Source organism: Talpa europaea (genome assembly GCF_964194135.1).
Source record: "Talpa europaea genome assembly, chromosome: 6".
NCBI classification, from domain to species: domain Eukaryota; kingdom Metazoa; phylum Chordata; class Mammalia; order Eulipotyphla; family Talpidae; genus Talpa; species Talpa europaea.
Window position 1 is genome coordinate 23439659 of NC_140072.1, and position 16842 is coordinate 23456500.

Here is a 16842-nt window from a genome sequence, read left to right on the forward strand (position 1 = left end):
GCTGATTTGTGGACCCCAGTGGGGATCCTCTTAGTTTAGAACTACCGTAAGTCTTACTTGCTGTTTCAACCCATGATTTTTTACAGTGATAACCCAAGAATAGCTTGTAATTTATGGAGGACCATGCCAAAATGCCCCCTGGGCTCCGGAGGGCGGGGGAGAGGGAGAAGAAAGCTAGCATGACACGATTTCCTGATTGTAAATAATAGAGCCAAACTAAGCTATTTTCTCCTTGTGCGCAAAATATAGGACTTATGTGTACTGAGCTAAACAAAATGTATAAAATATGGTCACCATAGATTTGGTGCTTCTGGATCAAGTGCCAGGAGAGGTAGCTGAATAATATAAGGCCTTTTATTAGGTTTACATCCTTTCCTGGAATGAAGCAGAGTATAAACAAGTAATATATAGCTTATGTTTCATTCCTGGGAAAGGCAGGATGTGAGGTCTGTGTGCTGAGGAGCGACGGTGGCCTGCCAGCTGGAACTGTGCACAAATGCCAAGTACCATGATTTCATATCTATAATATTCACTACCCCAACAGTTCTCTTTTATAGTCACATGCAAGATTTGCCTTTTAAATTGAGTTAGCATTTTATTTGCCTTCTCTTCTAAAAATACCAATGGGCTTTAAATTCATTTTGGTGCTCATGTGGTGCCCATGGCATGGCAATTAAGTTATGTCTGTAGGGTTCACATTATTTCCTTTTGAATTTAGTAACAATGTGGCATTCTTTGTACAGAGATATCATGCACCTGGCTTCTTTTCACTGAGCCTTGTTTCTTATCTCTTCCTAGTGGTTTCCCTGGATTTGTATTTATCCAGAGTCCAATGTCCAGCATCTATGGGGTCACGTGCTGTGGCCGTGGTTGAGAGTGAGAAACTGAGCCTATGAGTTACCCCCCTTAGCGCTGTGTTATGAACCAACTGCCTGAGTCGGTCAATTCAGCATTTATATATCATTAAATAGGGGGTGTTGCCCCAAGATTCATAGTGCTAATTCTAAGTATCATTGTATGATAGTCTCCGCACAGCAAGTCCTAATACATGAACGAAGGTTACTACTGAAGGAGGGTAGTGGATTGCTCTAAAAGGTACAAAGTAGTACAGACCAAACATATCTTATACTTGTAGTTTTAAAATGCCTATCAAGATTTTGCAATAGGTAAAATAAAAATTACTTAAAAAATAGTACCAAAAGTGATGAATTTCTACATTATATATTATAGCAAGTATAGTTACTATCAAGTTGCAAACTTATGCCACTTATTTTAATAAAGGCCCTCATGAGAAATTGAGATAAGACAAATCTACAGTCAGAAAGTTCATTAGTGGCACCTGGGCTAGAGGTAGAAATGGGGATTACCTGTAAGGCCAAGAGGGATCTTATTAGGTAAAACATTCTGAGATTGGATTAGGATAATGCGTGTATAGCACAGTAAATTTACCAAAAAAAAAAAAAAAAAAAAGCAAAACCAAAACCAAAACTGAGTTGTATACTTCAAATGGATGAATTTTACAGTATGTAAATTAAGTCTAATAAAGTTGATAAAAAAATGCAGGGTATAGTCTGTAGTTGAAAGAAAAAAAATAGTGGTCCTTGAATTTTTTCATTTTCATGCTGTATTTTCATATGTGAAAAGGGAGACATGAAACATATCATCTCAACATTATTGATAAGTCACTCATTAGAAACCCATGGACCAAAGAGGGCTAATGCTTACACTGCACTTGATGCTTGCTCCCTTGCACCTTGAGACTGAAGAGGAAATTCACATTCACTCCTATATCATACATGCATTAGCACTAATACTCCAAATACAACACACATACCCTTCACAATGTGTTTCTGCAAGTGTCCTTGTTTTAAATGACGAGCATGTGTCAGAAGGCTCAGATAAGACTAGAATGAATATTTTTAGCTCCTTTCTCTTGCACAGTGACTTATGGGACTGAATGAAAGTGGCCCATATGGGATTGGGACATTATTCCTCTGACTCTGCAGATCTTCAGATCAGGCATGGCACATGCTGAGTACTCTGTTCCCTGGACCACCTCCTGGTAGATGACATCACTGCCATTATCCTGGACCCCTCCATCCTTGAGCTCAATGCCAGGTACCCATGCAGTGCTATCCTTGAGAAAAAGAAGTCAAGGCTTATAACTGCCAGCAAAAAATCCCTTAAAACTATTGAATACAGGGGTCTCCCTAGTCGCACAAGGGGTTAAGACGCAGCACTATGAAGCTGTTTGCAGCCACTGCAGCATGAGTTCGATCCCAGGCCAGGGAGGTGACCCACATGGTGCAGCAGACCTCTCCTGTCTTTCCCGCTGCTCCCCTCAGCAGTGTGTTTCAGTCAATCTGCCTGCTCTGTTCCTCTGTCTCTGGTGAATCCTCTCACCACCCCGGCCCTGCACCTCTGGCCTGTACTCCCCATTTCTTGTATGCATAAATAAATCTTAAAAAAAAAGAACTATTGAATACAAAAAGTTTCAAAAAGGAACATACCCTGTTTTGACAAAGTGCTTTGGGCCTGCTGCCTATGGTCAATGGTCTTAGTTCAGGATAACAGGCAGTTCTTGTGCCATTTAGGGAATAAATCTTATGAAATTTGGTGTCTAATCTCCCTTGGTTTCTCTCTTTGTCAATTTTTAGGCTTCCTCTAACTTTAGTGACATCACTAACTGTTCCTGGGAAAGTTTCTGCAAAGTACGGAGTGTTTTAGCTCCAGAGGGCTCCTCACTGGGGTGAGGGTAAGATGAGGGCAGGTAGGAAGCATCCGAATGACTGGGCTACCTAGGGCAGCCCAGCGCTTGTCCTGTGGCCATGGCCGTGTGGCTTTGCTTCTTGGTCTGACTACAGATCAGAGTGCCCATTTTCAATAGTCTTGACCTTTCTTGGTGAAAAAGAAACTGACTGCTTATTAGAATATCTGAGCTCCATTGAGGATCCCCTTGGGGCAACTAATGCCATAACCACTGGGAAATCTTGGCTTGGAGTAACATAATTTTGTTTTCATTTCCATTTAAGTTGAATGTGAGATATTAATCATCCAATTAAATATGTATATACACAGCAGCGATAGCACTTCCTCTTTGACCTGTGCTGAGTTGAAATGCCATTGTTCAGAGGTGGACACTCAGAGACTCAGCGAAACCTTAGGACATAGGAATGCACTTGGGGATGTCCCCCTGACCAGGATTCTTAACTTAGGACAATGATGAAGAAAGGCTGAGAATTTTTTTTGATATGCTATATTTTCAGTGGCTGCAATATAACTGAGCTAAATACCCCAGGAAACCCAAAGCCACTGATCAGTGTGCTGAAGTAGAAGGGAAAAGAGACTGAACAATTTTTTTTTTGGAGTGCCAGCTATGTGCCAACCACTGCACTGGGTACTTTATAAAGGCATGCTAGCACAGACCTGGAGATTGTAAGAGGGATTTTTCTCATCCCTATTATTTAGGTTAAGGAACTAAGGTTGAGAAGAATTAAGGATTTGCCTCTAGGGTGTCCCACACCTAGTCAGCGGGGTGAGTAGTTTTGAACTTGGCTCTCCCTGACTCTAAAGCTCATGATCTTTTATACCCCACTTCATGCATCTTCATTAACAAGGCACTAAGAGAAGATTTTGGTCATTTTTCTGAGATGGAGGCCGTTAAACAGTTCATCTATGTGTGAGCCCAGCAATGGAAACACCAAATCGACATGAATGAAGCAGATGGCAGGAAGGGAAATGATTAAGTTCCTCTGAATCTTTCCTGTTCTCAGATGACAGTGGAATTCAGAATGGCTGGGTACAATTTTCCTTGAGAAAAGGGTTTCAGGAGGGGTGCTACTGTGTTCCCTTCTGACCCCATCTCTGTGGTTAAATAAGGGGTGAGCTGAGGGTAAATACCTGTGAGGACTGACAGGTGCCTGAGAGAGTAACATCTAGTGATCCTGCTCCTAGACTCCTATTTCTGCTCAGAGACCAAGAACTTGAGTTCCAAGTTGTAAGTCTGCACATTCCGGACACGGAAGCAAGGATCTTAGGAGAGACGAGCACAGAGACAGAAGCTTTCTTTCTCCTCCCACCACAGCTAAAATTATGAAAGAGTAGCAATGGGTCTGCTCTAAGCCCCCTAGCGCTCTTGTTCACTTTTGCATCGTTTTACTACAATAACCGCCACAGATTTTTCTATTTCTGAAAAATAAGCCACACCATAAATATATTCTGTTCACCTACCTCAATTTTAATTCATAGTGATTTAGAAGGCATTAGGAAAAAAGCTGTTGCAAGTGAACTAACTCTCATGTGCAAATGATTGATTTGTATATTCATTTATATATCAAACACACACACAAACAACTGCATTGCTTATGTTAGCTAGGCACTATTCTAGGAATAGGGGCTCCTAAATAGAAAGAAAATTGAAAGGTCAAAGTTTCTGCTCCTATGGACCTTACATTTTGGTGGGGAGAGTTAGTTGATAGTAACATTCAAAGATAAGCCAAAAGTAATAAATAGAGAAGCTACAGAAAGTAATAAATACAGAAACTAGGGTGATTTAATACAGAGGAACTGGATGACCACATTACATTGCCTGGTTAAGAAGATCTCACTGAAGAACTGACGTTTAAGATGAAAGATAATTGAAGAGAAACTTCCATTCTTGTGTAAAGGAAGAGAAGAGTATTTTAGACAGCTGGCGCAACCTGAGAAAGGAGGGGACTTGGTGTGTGGAGGGCAGTAAAAAGGCCAACGTGGCTGAAGAGCAAGGAAGAAAACAAAACAGATGGTAGGCATGGCCTGTAGGTCACTGTGTGCAGAATTTATCCTGAGTGAAGCAGGAAGCCATGGGAAGCGAAGCAGGTGTGTCGTCTGGCTTACATCTTCAGACCACCTCTAGCAGAAGCACGGAGACAGATAGGAGGCTACCGCAAGCCTCTGAGTTAGAGTTAAGTGGGTCTGATCAAGACGTATGTTAGAGGAAAGGGCTTCAGGAACTAACCATGAATCAGCCGTGGGGTAGGAGAAAGGGAAAGAAGGGCACCTGGGTGGGTGATGATACTGTTGCCCTGAGAAAGGCAAGATCCGGGAAGAACAGGTTTCGTTGAAGGACAAGGCAGTCAGGCAGTGGAAATCAACAGTTCTATTTTGGACATGGTAATTTTGAGCTGCAAATTACACATCCAGCATCAATGTAGAGAAGGCAGTTGGTACATGAATCTAGAACTCAGGGGGAAGTTGAGAATGGAGGGATGCTTTTGGTACTCACAGGCAAGTAGATGACATCTAAGCCACAGAGGCTGGGGTGGTGGCTCAAGTAAGAGCAGGGGCCTGGAGAGAGGGGGCTGGAAAGCAGGCAGATAGACAGTTCAGGAGGGCCCTCCCCCCTTTTTCCAGTCAGGTAGCTCTGCAGAAGGTGATCCAGAAAGGCTCTTCCTCCACTAAGGGACATGGATATTTAAGCTCTTGAAAATACCTTAAGGGGTGTGAAGACCCTTCTGAATCCTCTGCCAGTTGATTACAGTGAGTATTTGCTACAAGTTGGTGTGAGGAAGACTTTTAATGAAACATGTAGACATTTATCCTGCCTTAAGGCAGGAGGACTAGTGAGGAAGTGTTCAATGCCCATCAGGCTGTCACAAGCTAGGAATCTAAGTCTCACCTAGAAAGAGGCGGCAGCATATCAGACAAGAGCCAGGAGCCCGTATACATTAGGGAAAGTGTCAAGACATCAGCCTAAAGAAAAAGCCAACTGGTGGCAGGCTAGCAGTGAAGAGAGGTCACTTCCTTTTTACTTCTTCTGCCTGTAACTACTGAGATTTCTCTTGGGGGATAATAGCCTTTTATTTTTTATTTATTTTTTATTTTTTTTTGAGGAGTGAGGACCTATGATAAAGCACTGCTATGAATCAGCAGGATTAATGAGAACGGAATAAAGTCAGAAATATTATGTTCATGCAACATCATCTTCAATTTGCACAGTTCTTTTTGGAGGGGGGGTATGCATATGATTGTCTGAGACTACCCGTGGTTGTTGGGAGCATGCTGCACTGTTATTACAACAAATTATAGGAAGTCTCCCAATAACAGAGCAAAGATATCTGTTTCCCAATGGGAAGAATTTATGGCAGTGTAGGGAAACCATTTTGACAACTAATGGTTCTGGTGCATTCTCCCCAACAGATTTTCTTGTCCCTTGATACCCCTGCCTGGGTTCTGAGCTGATTTTAAAAGTGGTAGAGCAAATGATTCCTCTAACAGTAAAGTTTACCACATGTTCATTTCATGTTACAGAAAATTTTTGTTAATCATATGACCGCAACACTTTTTAAGAGTTTACTGATACAAGGGATACACAGAGCCACATTGAAAGGTTGGTATATATAAAAAAAGAGCCACTTTCAAGGTACTGAGATGAAAGGTTGGGAAATTAGAAAACAGTATTTTCAGGAACAGTGGTTTGATGTAGAAAAAGCACTTTTATAAAATCCTGTTGAAAGCAAGAGATGGATTTGTTAGGGCCAATTGCTGACTTTTCAGAAAGACAGACTGATTTTGCATAGCTGCCACAAGAGACCAAATTTTGCCTCCGTCATCACCATGCATACATTTCTCCCCAGGGGTGAAGTCATGGCTCACCGTGTGTGCTGACTTGGGCACCATTTGATACAGTGACTTAGGCTATTGGGAAAAGTGGTTCCCACATGTACTTCCTATGACAGCCTCTGATAGAGCAATGGAAAATCCTAATGCTTACTTCCTTTGGGGGTGTATGTATTCTCTAAACAAAGCAAATTTAAATATGAGTATGTGGAGTTTTACTTCATGCTTGGTTAATTTCTGGTCATTTTTAGAAAAAATTCAAAATGAAGACCAAATGTGGAATTGCTAGAACACAGCTGGGGTTGGGAGGGAGTCTGAGTTCTGAGGCTCAGCAGTCAACCAGAAGGCTTTGCACAGCTCTGCTCTAACGTGGGGAGTAAAAGTAGTTCCTAAACCCCCTGGATTCTTCATGATCTCAGCTGCACACCAAAATCATGCCAGACCTCTTAATCATGAGTCCCAAATGATCAGTTAGATGGATAATATCAAGTGCTATGGCTGACACATCTAAATTTAGACACCTTACCCCTGGTCACTCAAGGATGAAGTAGCCCGTAATATGTGGGCCAGACCACCCTCAGCTACTCAGTGAAATAAGAATCACAAAAGCTGCTCCTTCACTGCATTCGTTCTGTGTTGCAGATGTTTTACTAGATACATAATTTATAGGTGTTTTCACCAGCCCTTACTATAGTTCTGCAAGCTCAGTATGGTTATACTTATTTTATATATGAAGACATGGAGGCTCAGAGAGGTTCAATAACTTATCTACAGTCACTGAGATAATTAACTGAATGGAAAAGAACAACTAGTAAATTCCTGTAAAGAGACACACGAATGGAACTGTACCTGCTTTTAGACGCAAAACCAAAAGCCAGAGTTGTGATTATGAGTATTAGCAGACTCTCAGCAGCAGGCTCAAGGCCGTGGAAAATGAATGCCACTGCAGCAGGGCTATGTTCCCCTCCAGTCCCACCTGCTCCCAAGCCTACTGTAATTCTTGTCCTTGACCTGAACTTGGTAGCGTGGAAGACTCAAACAAGGCTATGCGTTTAAGATGTCAATGAGTCCTGGGAAGTAGGGCCAAAAACGTCAATCACAATAAAGTCTGATGAGCTTAAATACACATTTCTGGGTCCTTCCTCTATATGCAATTTCATAGGCCACTGGTGGGGTCAGGCATTTGCATTTTAAAAACAAGCTTCCACTTAACTTTGATGCCTACTACAGTTTGAAAATTACTGCTATCAATATTACATTCGGGAGGACGATGTCTTACTCAGAAAACTGAGCAAACATAGGAACCACAGTTTCAGGCTGGGAAAAAAGTCAGCTTATGAGGAATGCATAAACCGATGTCCATGAAGTAGATATCTTGGAAAAGGATAACTTTTCCTGTCCTGACTCATGTCTACTTCCTTTTAATTATCCCCACACAGAATATTGTAGCAAGTCTTCTGTATTTATCAGAGTTACCTGCCAAAAATCAAGTTTTATGAAAATCATCCAAATTTCACTATTCAAAAGGCAGGAAATTTCCTGTTAAAGAGGGTTTTGTAATTTTGTTTTGTGTTTCTGAAAGTGCTAACTGTAAAGGGCAGCTGATCTATCAATCCAGCACATCAACTGTCCCCTTCATGCAGGCCCTCCAGCCCCCTGGGAATTCTTTCCTGTCATCATGATGAGACCAAACAGCTTTTGAATCTTGAGAAATGCCATGACAATGTTCTGGAAGTGACATTACTTAAATCTCCAGGCTCTCATCTTTCATAGACCTATTTTGTTATAACAACCCTTGAAATTATAGGAAAGAAAAGGTCAGAAAGGCAAGTGAGCTTCAACTTCTGGGGTAATAATCATAGAGGAATGTGTTCTCTACCTGGCACTGAAGTCCCAAGAGCGACGAATACCACGGCAGTCACAGAATCCTTCAAGCCGATGGTGCAGCCGAAGTGGGAAGCCAGGTCTCCTATGAAAGCTGTCAGCAAGCCGATCATGAGGATGGAGACAATGAAGCACGCCCAGCCATTCCAGTATTCTGTAGGGGGGACGAAGGCAAAGAGCACCTTCCAGAACACAGTCAGAAAGTGCATCACGTAATCAAAACAGGAGGGCAGCTTCTCCTCTCCACATTCGTCATCGTCATCATCTTCCCCTAGAGAGAAAAGAATGGAGCACATTTCATCAACCACGCTGTGGGGTTTCCTCTCTCTCAACCCCTCCTTCCTAGGCCCTCATCCCTCCCCTGAGTGCCGTGGAGGCCATCAGAGGTGGGGGAAGCTTAGTGTCTTCCAAAGCCAATCATCATTAAGCAATTAAGGCATTGACATACTCCCTGGTGCATGGGCCAGTGGCACAAACTTTAACACTCATCAGGTTTCCAGTTCTATTACACCAGTGAGATTTGTCAGCTCAGAGAAATGGCTTTCTTCCAAATGGCTGGAAAGCCCTGTGCTAGGCTCAAAAAGGAGACCCACTTGAAGAAAGGTAACTGGGTAGAGTTCCTCTACCAAGGTTCTTTTCTTCAGGTTGGGAGGTCAACTTTGGGGGATTTATGGTGATAAAATCAGCCACAGGACTCTATAGAGGAATCAAACAGGGCCCTCAGTCATGCCTCTGGGCCCTGCACATTTCTCCAGCTTCATCTCCTGCAGCTATTTCAAACTCAAACTTCATCCTAGCCAAGTGAAATTATTTACATTGAAAAAAAAAGTACCATCTCCTACTTTTGTCCTTTAGAACAAGATGTACTTGGCATACCCCCCCCTTAGCTTTCCCCACTCACCTCCTCTTTTATTTTATTTTATTTTAAAGATTTATTTTTATTTATTTATACAAGCACTGGGTACAGTCAGAAGCGCAGGAGGGTGAGAGAATTCACCAGAGCCAGAGCGGGGAGCAGAGCAGGCAGAAGGACCGAAGCACACTGCTGAGGGGAGCAGCGGGCGGCAGGAGAGGTCTGCGTGCCATGTGGGACCCTCCTCCGGTGGCCGGGGAGCAGCCGGGGATCGAACCAGCGCTGCAGAGGCCACGGGCAGCTTCGCAACCCAGCGCTCAACTGCTGCGCTACCGGGGAGGCCCTCACCTCCTCTTTTAAACCTTCTCTGACTCTCTCCCGCCGTGCCTTTCAGTCAGTGCTGGGAACCCCTCCTCAGAGCTTCCATAACCCTAGAGTAGTGGTTCTTAAAGTGTGGTTCTTGGACCAGCAGTATCAGCATTACCAGGTGAGTTGTTAGAAATGCAAATTCCTGGTCCCACTGAATCAGAAACTAAAGGAGTGGGTGGCAGTGTACAGCAATCTCTGTTTGAACAAGCCCTGCAGTAATTTGAGACTCAGTCTCAAGATTTGCTTGTTCACCCTCCTCTTCTTCAGTTGCCTATGAGCCCTTCAAAGGGAGGAATTTGTTCGTTTTTGTGTCCCTAGTATTTACTCCCATCTCCAGCACGTGGAAAAGCTGGGGAAATGCTTGCTAAGTCCGGATGAATACAGGTATGAATCTCTACTAACTTTAAAGACTTAATTCCATAGCATATGCACATATATCACAATTTTCAAATTACATCATACTATCAAAGCACAAAGAAATGCACAAAACTTACTATTTAAAGGAACCAGAAAATCATCGTTTTCTAAAACAGAGACTTCATCTGTAGTGCTGTAGTGCCAGCAACCACACGCTGTAGTGCCAGCAACCACAGGGCAGTTTCTCTATCGATTCAGGCATCGGGAGGGTCCCAGGGTCCTTGGTGGTTTTTTCAGGCTTTAGAGCTTTCTATGCCACCAATTGTTATGGGGCAACCAGACACAGGGAGGGCAGGGGAGCCGGGAGCCTGGCAAATGTCCCAGCCCCTAGCGAAAATTTTGAGCTTTCTCTAGGCTCTCACTGGCATTCTCTCGTGGGCTCCTCTCGTGGCAGCTCTGCCGTAGCTGTCTGAGTGATGCTGCCCTTTTATCCCCTCCCTCCTAGGCACAGGTGTGCACACTTGCACACACGCACACAACACCCATGCTCAGGTGTCCATAATCAGGTACATGTGCCCTACACCCAGCAACTTCTACGTTAACAAGATCAAAGCTGCAGGTGATAGCCATAGAGGACAAAAGCCAGATCATCTTAATTTACCCTACAAACATGATAATAATTCCCACTCACATTATTTTTTTTTTGCGTAGACGACCTGGGGTACAGGCCAGAGGTGCAGGGAGTGAGAGTATCCACCAGAGACAGAGTAGGGAGCAGAATAGGCGGATCCACTAAAATACACTGCAGAGAGGAGCAGCAGGTGAGCGAGGAGAGGTGTGCTGTGCCATATGTGGGTTAGCTCCCTGGCCAGGGATCCAAATCAAGCTTTATTAGTGATAGGGCTGAGATTTAAGCCCTAGGCCACCAGGAAGGCCCTCCACTCACATATTTTAAAATTGGGTATTGAATGTCAATTCTTCTTTAAGTTGTGGCAAGTATATATTCATATGTTTTATGGAAAAACTTCTTGAGGACTTTGCGTACCACCCCAGCTCCCAAACATATTCACCAGAGATCTGCTTTCCTTTAACTAGTGCAGCTGGTAGCAGGAAAGGTTGGCAAGGTTCCTGTTGACTGTGTGACCTGATGTTGCAGGTGCATAGCAAATGCCTGTGCCCTTCATGAGACACTCTGTGGTGAGGCCATCTGGTGCAGCTCACAATTGGGAAAGCCCTCTTCGAGAGCAGCTTTGAGGGAAAAGTGCCTCTCGTGAAACATGAAAAGAGGGATGTCTGGATTTTTCACCTATCATCTTATAGGAAGAAAAAGGAGGCAAATGCCCACTCCGGTGAACACGTGATCAGAATTCCTATGTAGATAAGCTTTGGGTCTCTGTGAAGAAAGCAGCCTCATCTCTCAGGCACTGGAGGATCTCCAGCTATCTGCTGAGAGGAAGCTCCTGGAAGATGAATGGAATCATCTTTGGGGACTAAGTGGGGAACATGAATCAGGTTAGCTGACTGAACAGGGTGGACCCACTAGAGTGGAAAGTACTGCCAACCAGATCAACACAATTAAACGAGGAGGCCATTAGACTGAGGGGCTCTAATGCCTTGGTAGCCTACATAAGCAAAGCAAAATCCAAGCCACAGTCAGTTCCTGTAAACACACTTGAACCTGAGAAAACAAAATTTAAGAACAGCCAAGCTCAGCTACCTCAACTTTCCCAAATAAGGTAACTGCTTAAGCTAGAGGAAATCGGATCACTCCCTTGTTTCACTTCCATGTCTAGTATGTAAAAGCCTTTTCCTTAGCTCCTACAGTGGGGCTCCTCACCACTTTTGGTTTGGCACTGCCCACACGGAATTCATGTTTGTTCGAAAATTTTAATGTATACCTCAGTTTATATATTTACCAACCCCTTCCTATAGTGCTCATGCTGTCTGGTTATTATGTATTTCCATATAAATGTCTTCTGTTTGAAAGAAGATGATTTAAATAAAGGTCCATGTTTGGGGCTGAATTGTGTCTCCTCCAAATTCAGAAATAGGGCCTTTAAGGAGAGAATTAAGTGAAAATGACTGTGGGGGGGGCGGACAATTCAATCTGACTGGTATCCTTATCAGGAAAGTAAATTGGGAGCCAGGGAGAGAGACCAGGGTTGTGTGCACATAGAGGAAAGGCCTGTGAGCTGAGAGGTGGTGAGGAAGCAGTCCTTCCTTCTCCCAAGTCAAGGGACGAGCCCTCAGGAGAAACCAATTTTATAAACATCTTGATGACTTCTGTGCTCCAGACTGTAATAAAATAGATTTCTATTATTCAAGGTCCCCAGTGTGTGGCATTTTGTTATGGCAGCCCTAGCAAAGGCACACTGGGCCCCTGGGACACTCCCACGCCACATCATTGAGATGAGGAACAACCGCTCAGTGTTTCTATTAGCAGTTCTGTGCTCGTTACATTATTCATTTCTTCTCTTTTTCTTCTTTCACTTTCTCCCATTTCCTTTTAACCTTCCACTTTCGCTCCAGGTAGAACTCACTCATGACAAAAACTACAATTGCCAGGTGGACATTTTGTAATTTCAAAATAAGCTATATGATTAAAAGTTTGGAAGTCACTGAATTCTAATCAATCAGTCACACAAAGCACACAAAGACAAATTATTCTGCCTCCAACTCTACAAAATTACTTAATTTGGGGTGTCGAAGCCTCATATTGTGAAGATGAATAAGAAAACAAATAATGAATCTTTTCAGGAGAAATGACACTTATGAATTGAGAGCAGATATTATATTTGTCTTCAAGATAGAAGTAATAACACCTTTTCCATGAGAGCTGTGCAGGGGGAATAATTAGATCATCTCTGCAAAGTGTTTGAGGGTATTTCAAGATAATTATTATGGTAGTTATAATTATTTTCCTCTCCTTAGGATTGTCACGTGTTTCCCATTCACTATTTAATTGCCTAGTCAACATACGGGGTCCTAAGGTTAGATTCTAGAATTTTGAAGTCAAAACTTAACTTTGCCCTCTAGAATTAACTTCATGATCTATAAGTGTGTGGCTCAAAATGTGTGTGTGTGTGTGTGTGTGTGTGTGTGAATGATAGAGGAAAGAGAGAAAAGATTTCCTTCTGTTGGTTCCCAAATTTTATAGATCTTAATGCCTACATCCAGAATAGAGGTCCATCTGATTGAAAGATGAGGTTTTCAATACTTTTTCAGAGACCACACTACTCTGTATATTTCCATTTCCAACTCAGATATTATTTAAATATTCAGATGACCACTGACTGCCATGCTTGATGCATAATTACCCAGTCTTGGAGAAAGACAAAGAAATATTATATTCATCTATCACCATCTGGACTATACTTAAGTCTGTTCCTTGCAAAGAGCAGTGGAACATTAAAAACAACATAACACCTGGGAACATCTTTTATGTGAATGAAAAGGAGAGAGTAATCTGCCGGTTCTGTATACTTTCCAGCTCAGGGTTACCGGATGCTACATAATTCCACCAAGTCCTTCCTCTGTAGGCAAAGAAACTGGCAGGCTGGAGGGTTTCCCCTTATAGGATGCCAAGTGAAGTATACTCTTATCTCAGAATCCTTTTCAGCTTTATGGATTGCACTAATGGAAAGATAAACGATTTGATGAATCCCTCCCATGGCCTTTTAAATGCTTTCCTTGATGTATGTTAGACTTCCTAAATATAACTGCAAAATAGCCAAATCATTAAAACCACAGAGAGTGGAGACCATCATGGCTTCAACTGTTGATATTAGTACTGGTGCTAATTCTGTTCTAGAACAGGAGAACAAGGGTGTCAGCAGCACTAATGACCACGAAAACAAGCCCCTGGCCTTGGCAGCTGCAGACACTGCAGCATCTAAAGTAAGCCAGGTGCTACTTTATATCTCTTTAAAGGTGTTCAGGGTTTGTCCTCAGGGAGAGCTTTGAAAACCAGGAAAAGAGGTGGTTGGGGTGTTGTGGGCATTTAGGCCAGAAGACTTACATTAATTTCTGGTTCTGATGACTTCTTTGGGGTAAGACACTTGACTTTTCTGAGCTTCCGTTCCTATCTGTCAAATGAGTCTTCTAACTCATGTCAGTGTCGTGATGAGGACTGGAAGAAGAAATGTCCAAGTCCTTTGTGAAACTGCCACATTCTATCACTGTTACTTGTCAGAAGGCAGGCAGTAAATCAATAAGACCTGAGTATCCTGAATTCGCAGAATCTACATTCTGTTTGAACCATTATCACCATAGTTTTCAGGAGCTGTTTGATTTTAAGAAAGGAACAGAGGGATAGAACATGCTGGTGTGTCTACTAAGTGACAGGTACTGAGTTAATTTTTTTTTCACATTCCTGATCTTATTTAATCCTGCAAAAACACTGCAAGGTATACATTGTTAATCCCACTGTACAGATGAAGAACCTGGAGCTCAGAGAATTAAGGTGACTTTCTGAAATGATCATAGTTGTTAAGTGGCTGAGTTGGGATTTGATCTAACAGCTCGGGTAACATGTTACTACACATGATGTCTTTCTTGTTGAAGGGAGCTGAGGTTAGCATCTGTTACATATTGATTCAGTTTGAATTTGAGAATTCTTCTAATGACTAGTGCTATATTTATCACAACTGTTGCCTTTTTTAGGAGTATGAAAACACTGATACACCATCAATAACGTTTAGGTTCTATTTTTTGAGATGTGGTTTATTTTTTAGACTTGATATATTTTTGGCAGAGTCAGCCATATGCTCTTTTTCAAGCCCCTGGGGACCAACCAAGTAGAGGAAAAAAGATAATAAAGCAAAGAGAGAGCATGATGGTTGTGAGCATTTTGGAATTTCTACTTCAGAGTGTAGAGAGTTCTTATTTTCATTTCTAGTTGAAAAAGGTCAACCTCCCAGTTCTGAATCAAAAATCAAACACCCTGATTTGCATGTAGCTCTCCACTCTAGAATTTGGGAAACTTCCCTAAATGATCACAAGTCTACAATGGAAGCAGTCTGGGGAATTGTAGGGTAAGGAAAAAGGTATCAAGCTTTTCTGCCCTCCCACCATTAGGATTAATGATAGATCTTTGCGGTCCTGAATGCATGCCTGATAGCGGGCACCTGGAGTAGGGTGAGGGTATATGTAGATGGGATTCACCTGGGCTAAGGCTGGGCTTTTAAGGGGGGCGCAGCGGAGTGCAGTGTGGTGGTGTGGTGCAGAGGATGGAGGAGTGCAGTGGATTGGACCAAGAAGTGCGGTGGAGAGTGGCAGAGCACGACGGAGTACAGCAACGACGAACAGCGAAGAGCATGAAGACAACATGGCTGCTAGAACTGGTAAAGAACCTATCGGTATGGGTTGGTTGCATTATAGGAATGTAAACTGCTGTTAATCTGAGGAAGAGTTTGACTTTTAAAACCTTCTAGGCATTCATTTATGTGTAATTAGTCCTTTTTTTTTTTTTTTTTTTTTTAGCTTTGCAAGAGCATCCTCCAGCTATGAGGATAACGAGAATGAGGATGGCAGGATGGTAGATGGTAGATGGTAGTGATATGGCCATTCACACTGCCATGCATGTGATCTTCTGAGCCCAGCAATTATCACTCAGAAGCCCTGTGTAATATACAAATCATTCAATGTGAAGTTACATCACCACGGTGGTTTTCTACATTCTGCACACATTGTTTTGAGTATAATTTCCTTCTAAAATTTTATTCCTTTATTTTTCCAAGTGGGGTTGATTCAATTGTATTCTAGTTTCTGAGCACAAAGATTTGATGCCTTCAAACAAATTAATGATCTAGTTTGACTGATTAGGTTTCTCCTCCATAGATCTCACCTTTTTTTTTTAATTTGTAACCCAAAACGTGGTAATCAAGTACTGCTCTTCAGTTCTACTGTAATTTCCATTTCTCTTTGCTTTCAAAGGTTCTGACAGAATCATAAAATGTTTAAAATGAAGGAAAACATAGCAATCAGCTAATTTATCCTTTTTTACTTAAAAAAAAAAAGAACTAAGAACTGTGATTCAGTTGATGAATTTTTGTTCTTTGTTATCTTGGTATTCTCTCTCTCTCTTATGCAAGAGTTTGTTTTAAACCTAGTGGCTTTTATTGTTTTGCTCACACAGTAATCTGTAATCTTTTCTCTGTTTCCTCTTTGTCTTACTTATATCTTATTTCTAGTGAAAAAATGCTTATCCATTTCTTTCCACCCTTAACAACAGTTTCTATATGCCACTAAATTCAGTAACCTAAAGATTCACTTCCAAAGAATTTACCTCTTATTCTGGATTTTGGAGAGCTGCTATAAACATTTTTCTATAATCTAAAGGTTGGGAAGTACTTTCACATTCTCTGATGCAAAGTGGAAGATGTTAGCATTTTCCCTTCCCAGTATATTGCAAGATAATTCCTTATCACAAGAGATCTCAAAACAAAACTTATTCAAATGTCTAGATCGATGAGTTGCCAAAGCACAGAGAAAAATATACAGGCATTTGTTCCTATCTGAGACATATGGGTATTAGAAAATTCTTGGACTTAAAGCACTAGGAGGGTTGTAGAAGCTTGCCAAGGCTAACTCCCTGTTTAACAAGAAAATTCTTTCAAAGGTCTCTCTGCCAAATGGTCACCACTGCCACACTTGAAGCTATTAGAGAGTGCATGATCTCACAAAGTTTTAGAAGCTCTGACTGTCATTGGGACTGTGAGTTCCCATTTACTTGTCTGGGTCCCACCCCTCAAACCATATGGAGTAAATCCAGTCTCACTCCA

General features: G+C 42.1%; 1 protein-coding gene across 10 annotated transcripts in view; it reads right to left on the minus strand.

Moving 5' to 3' along the window:
* Nucleotides 1–16842, minus strand: part of SLC8A1 (solute carrier family 8 member A1) — a gene marked incomplete at both ends in the record, with an annotated part of 289824 nt that overhangs the window by 29633 nt on the left and 243349 nt on the right. For all 10 annotated transcript variants that reach the window (XM_084235394.1, XM_084235399.1, XM_084235397.1 and 7 more), the window contains one exon: nt 8477–8752. In XM_084235394.1, coding sequence (XP_084091520.1) covers nt 8477–8752 — 276 coding nt within the window. The remainder of the gene's footprint in view (nt 1–8476; nt 8753–16842) is intronic.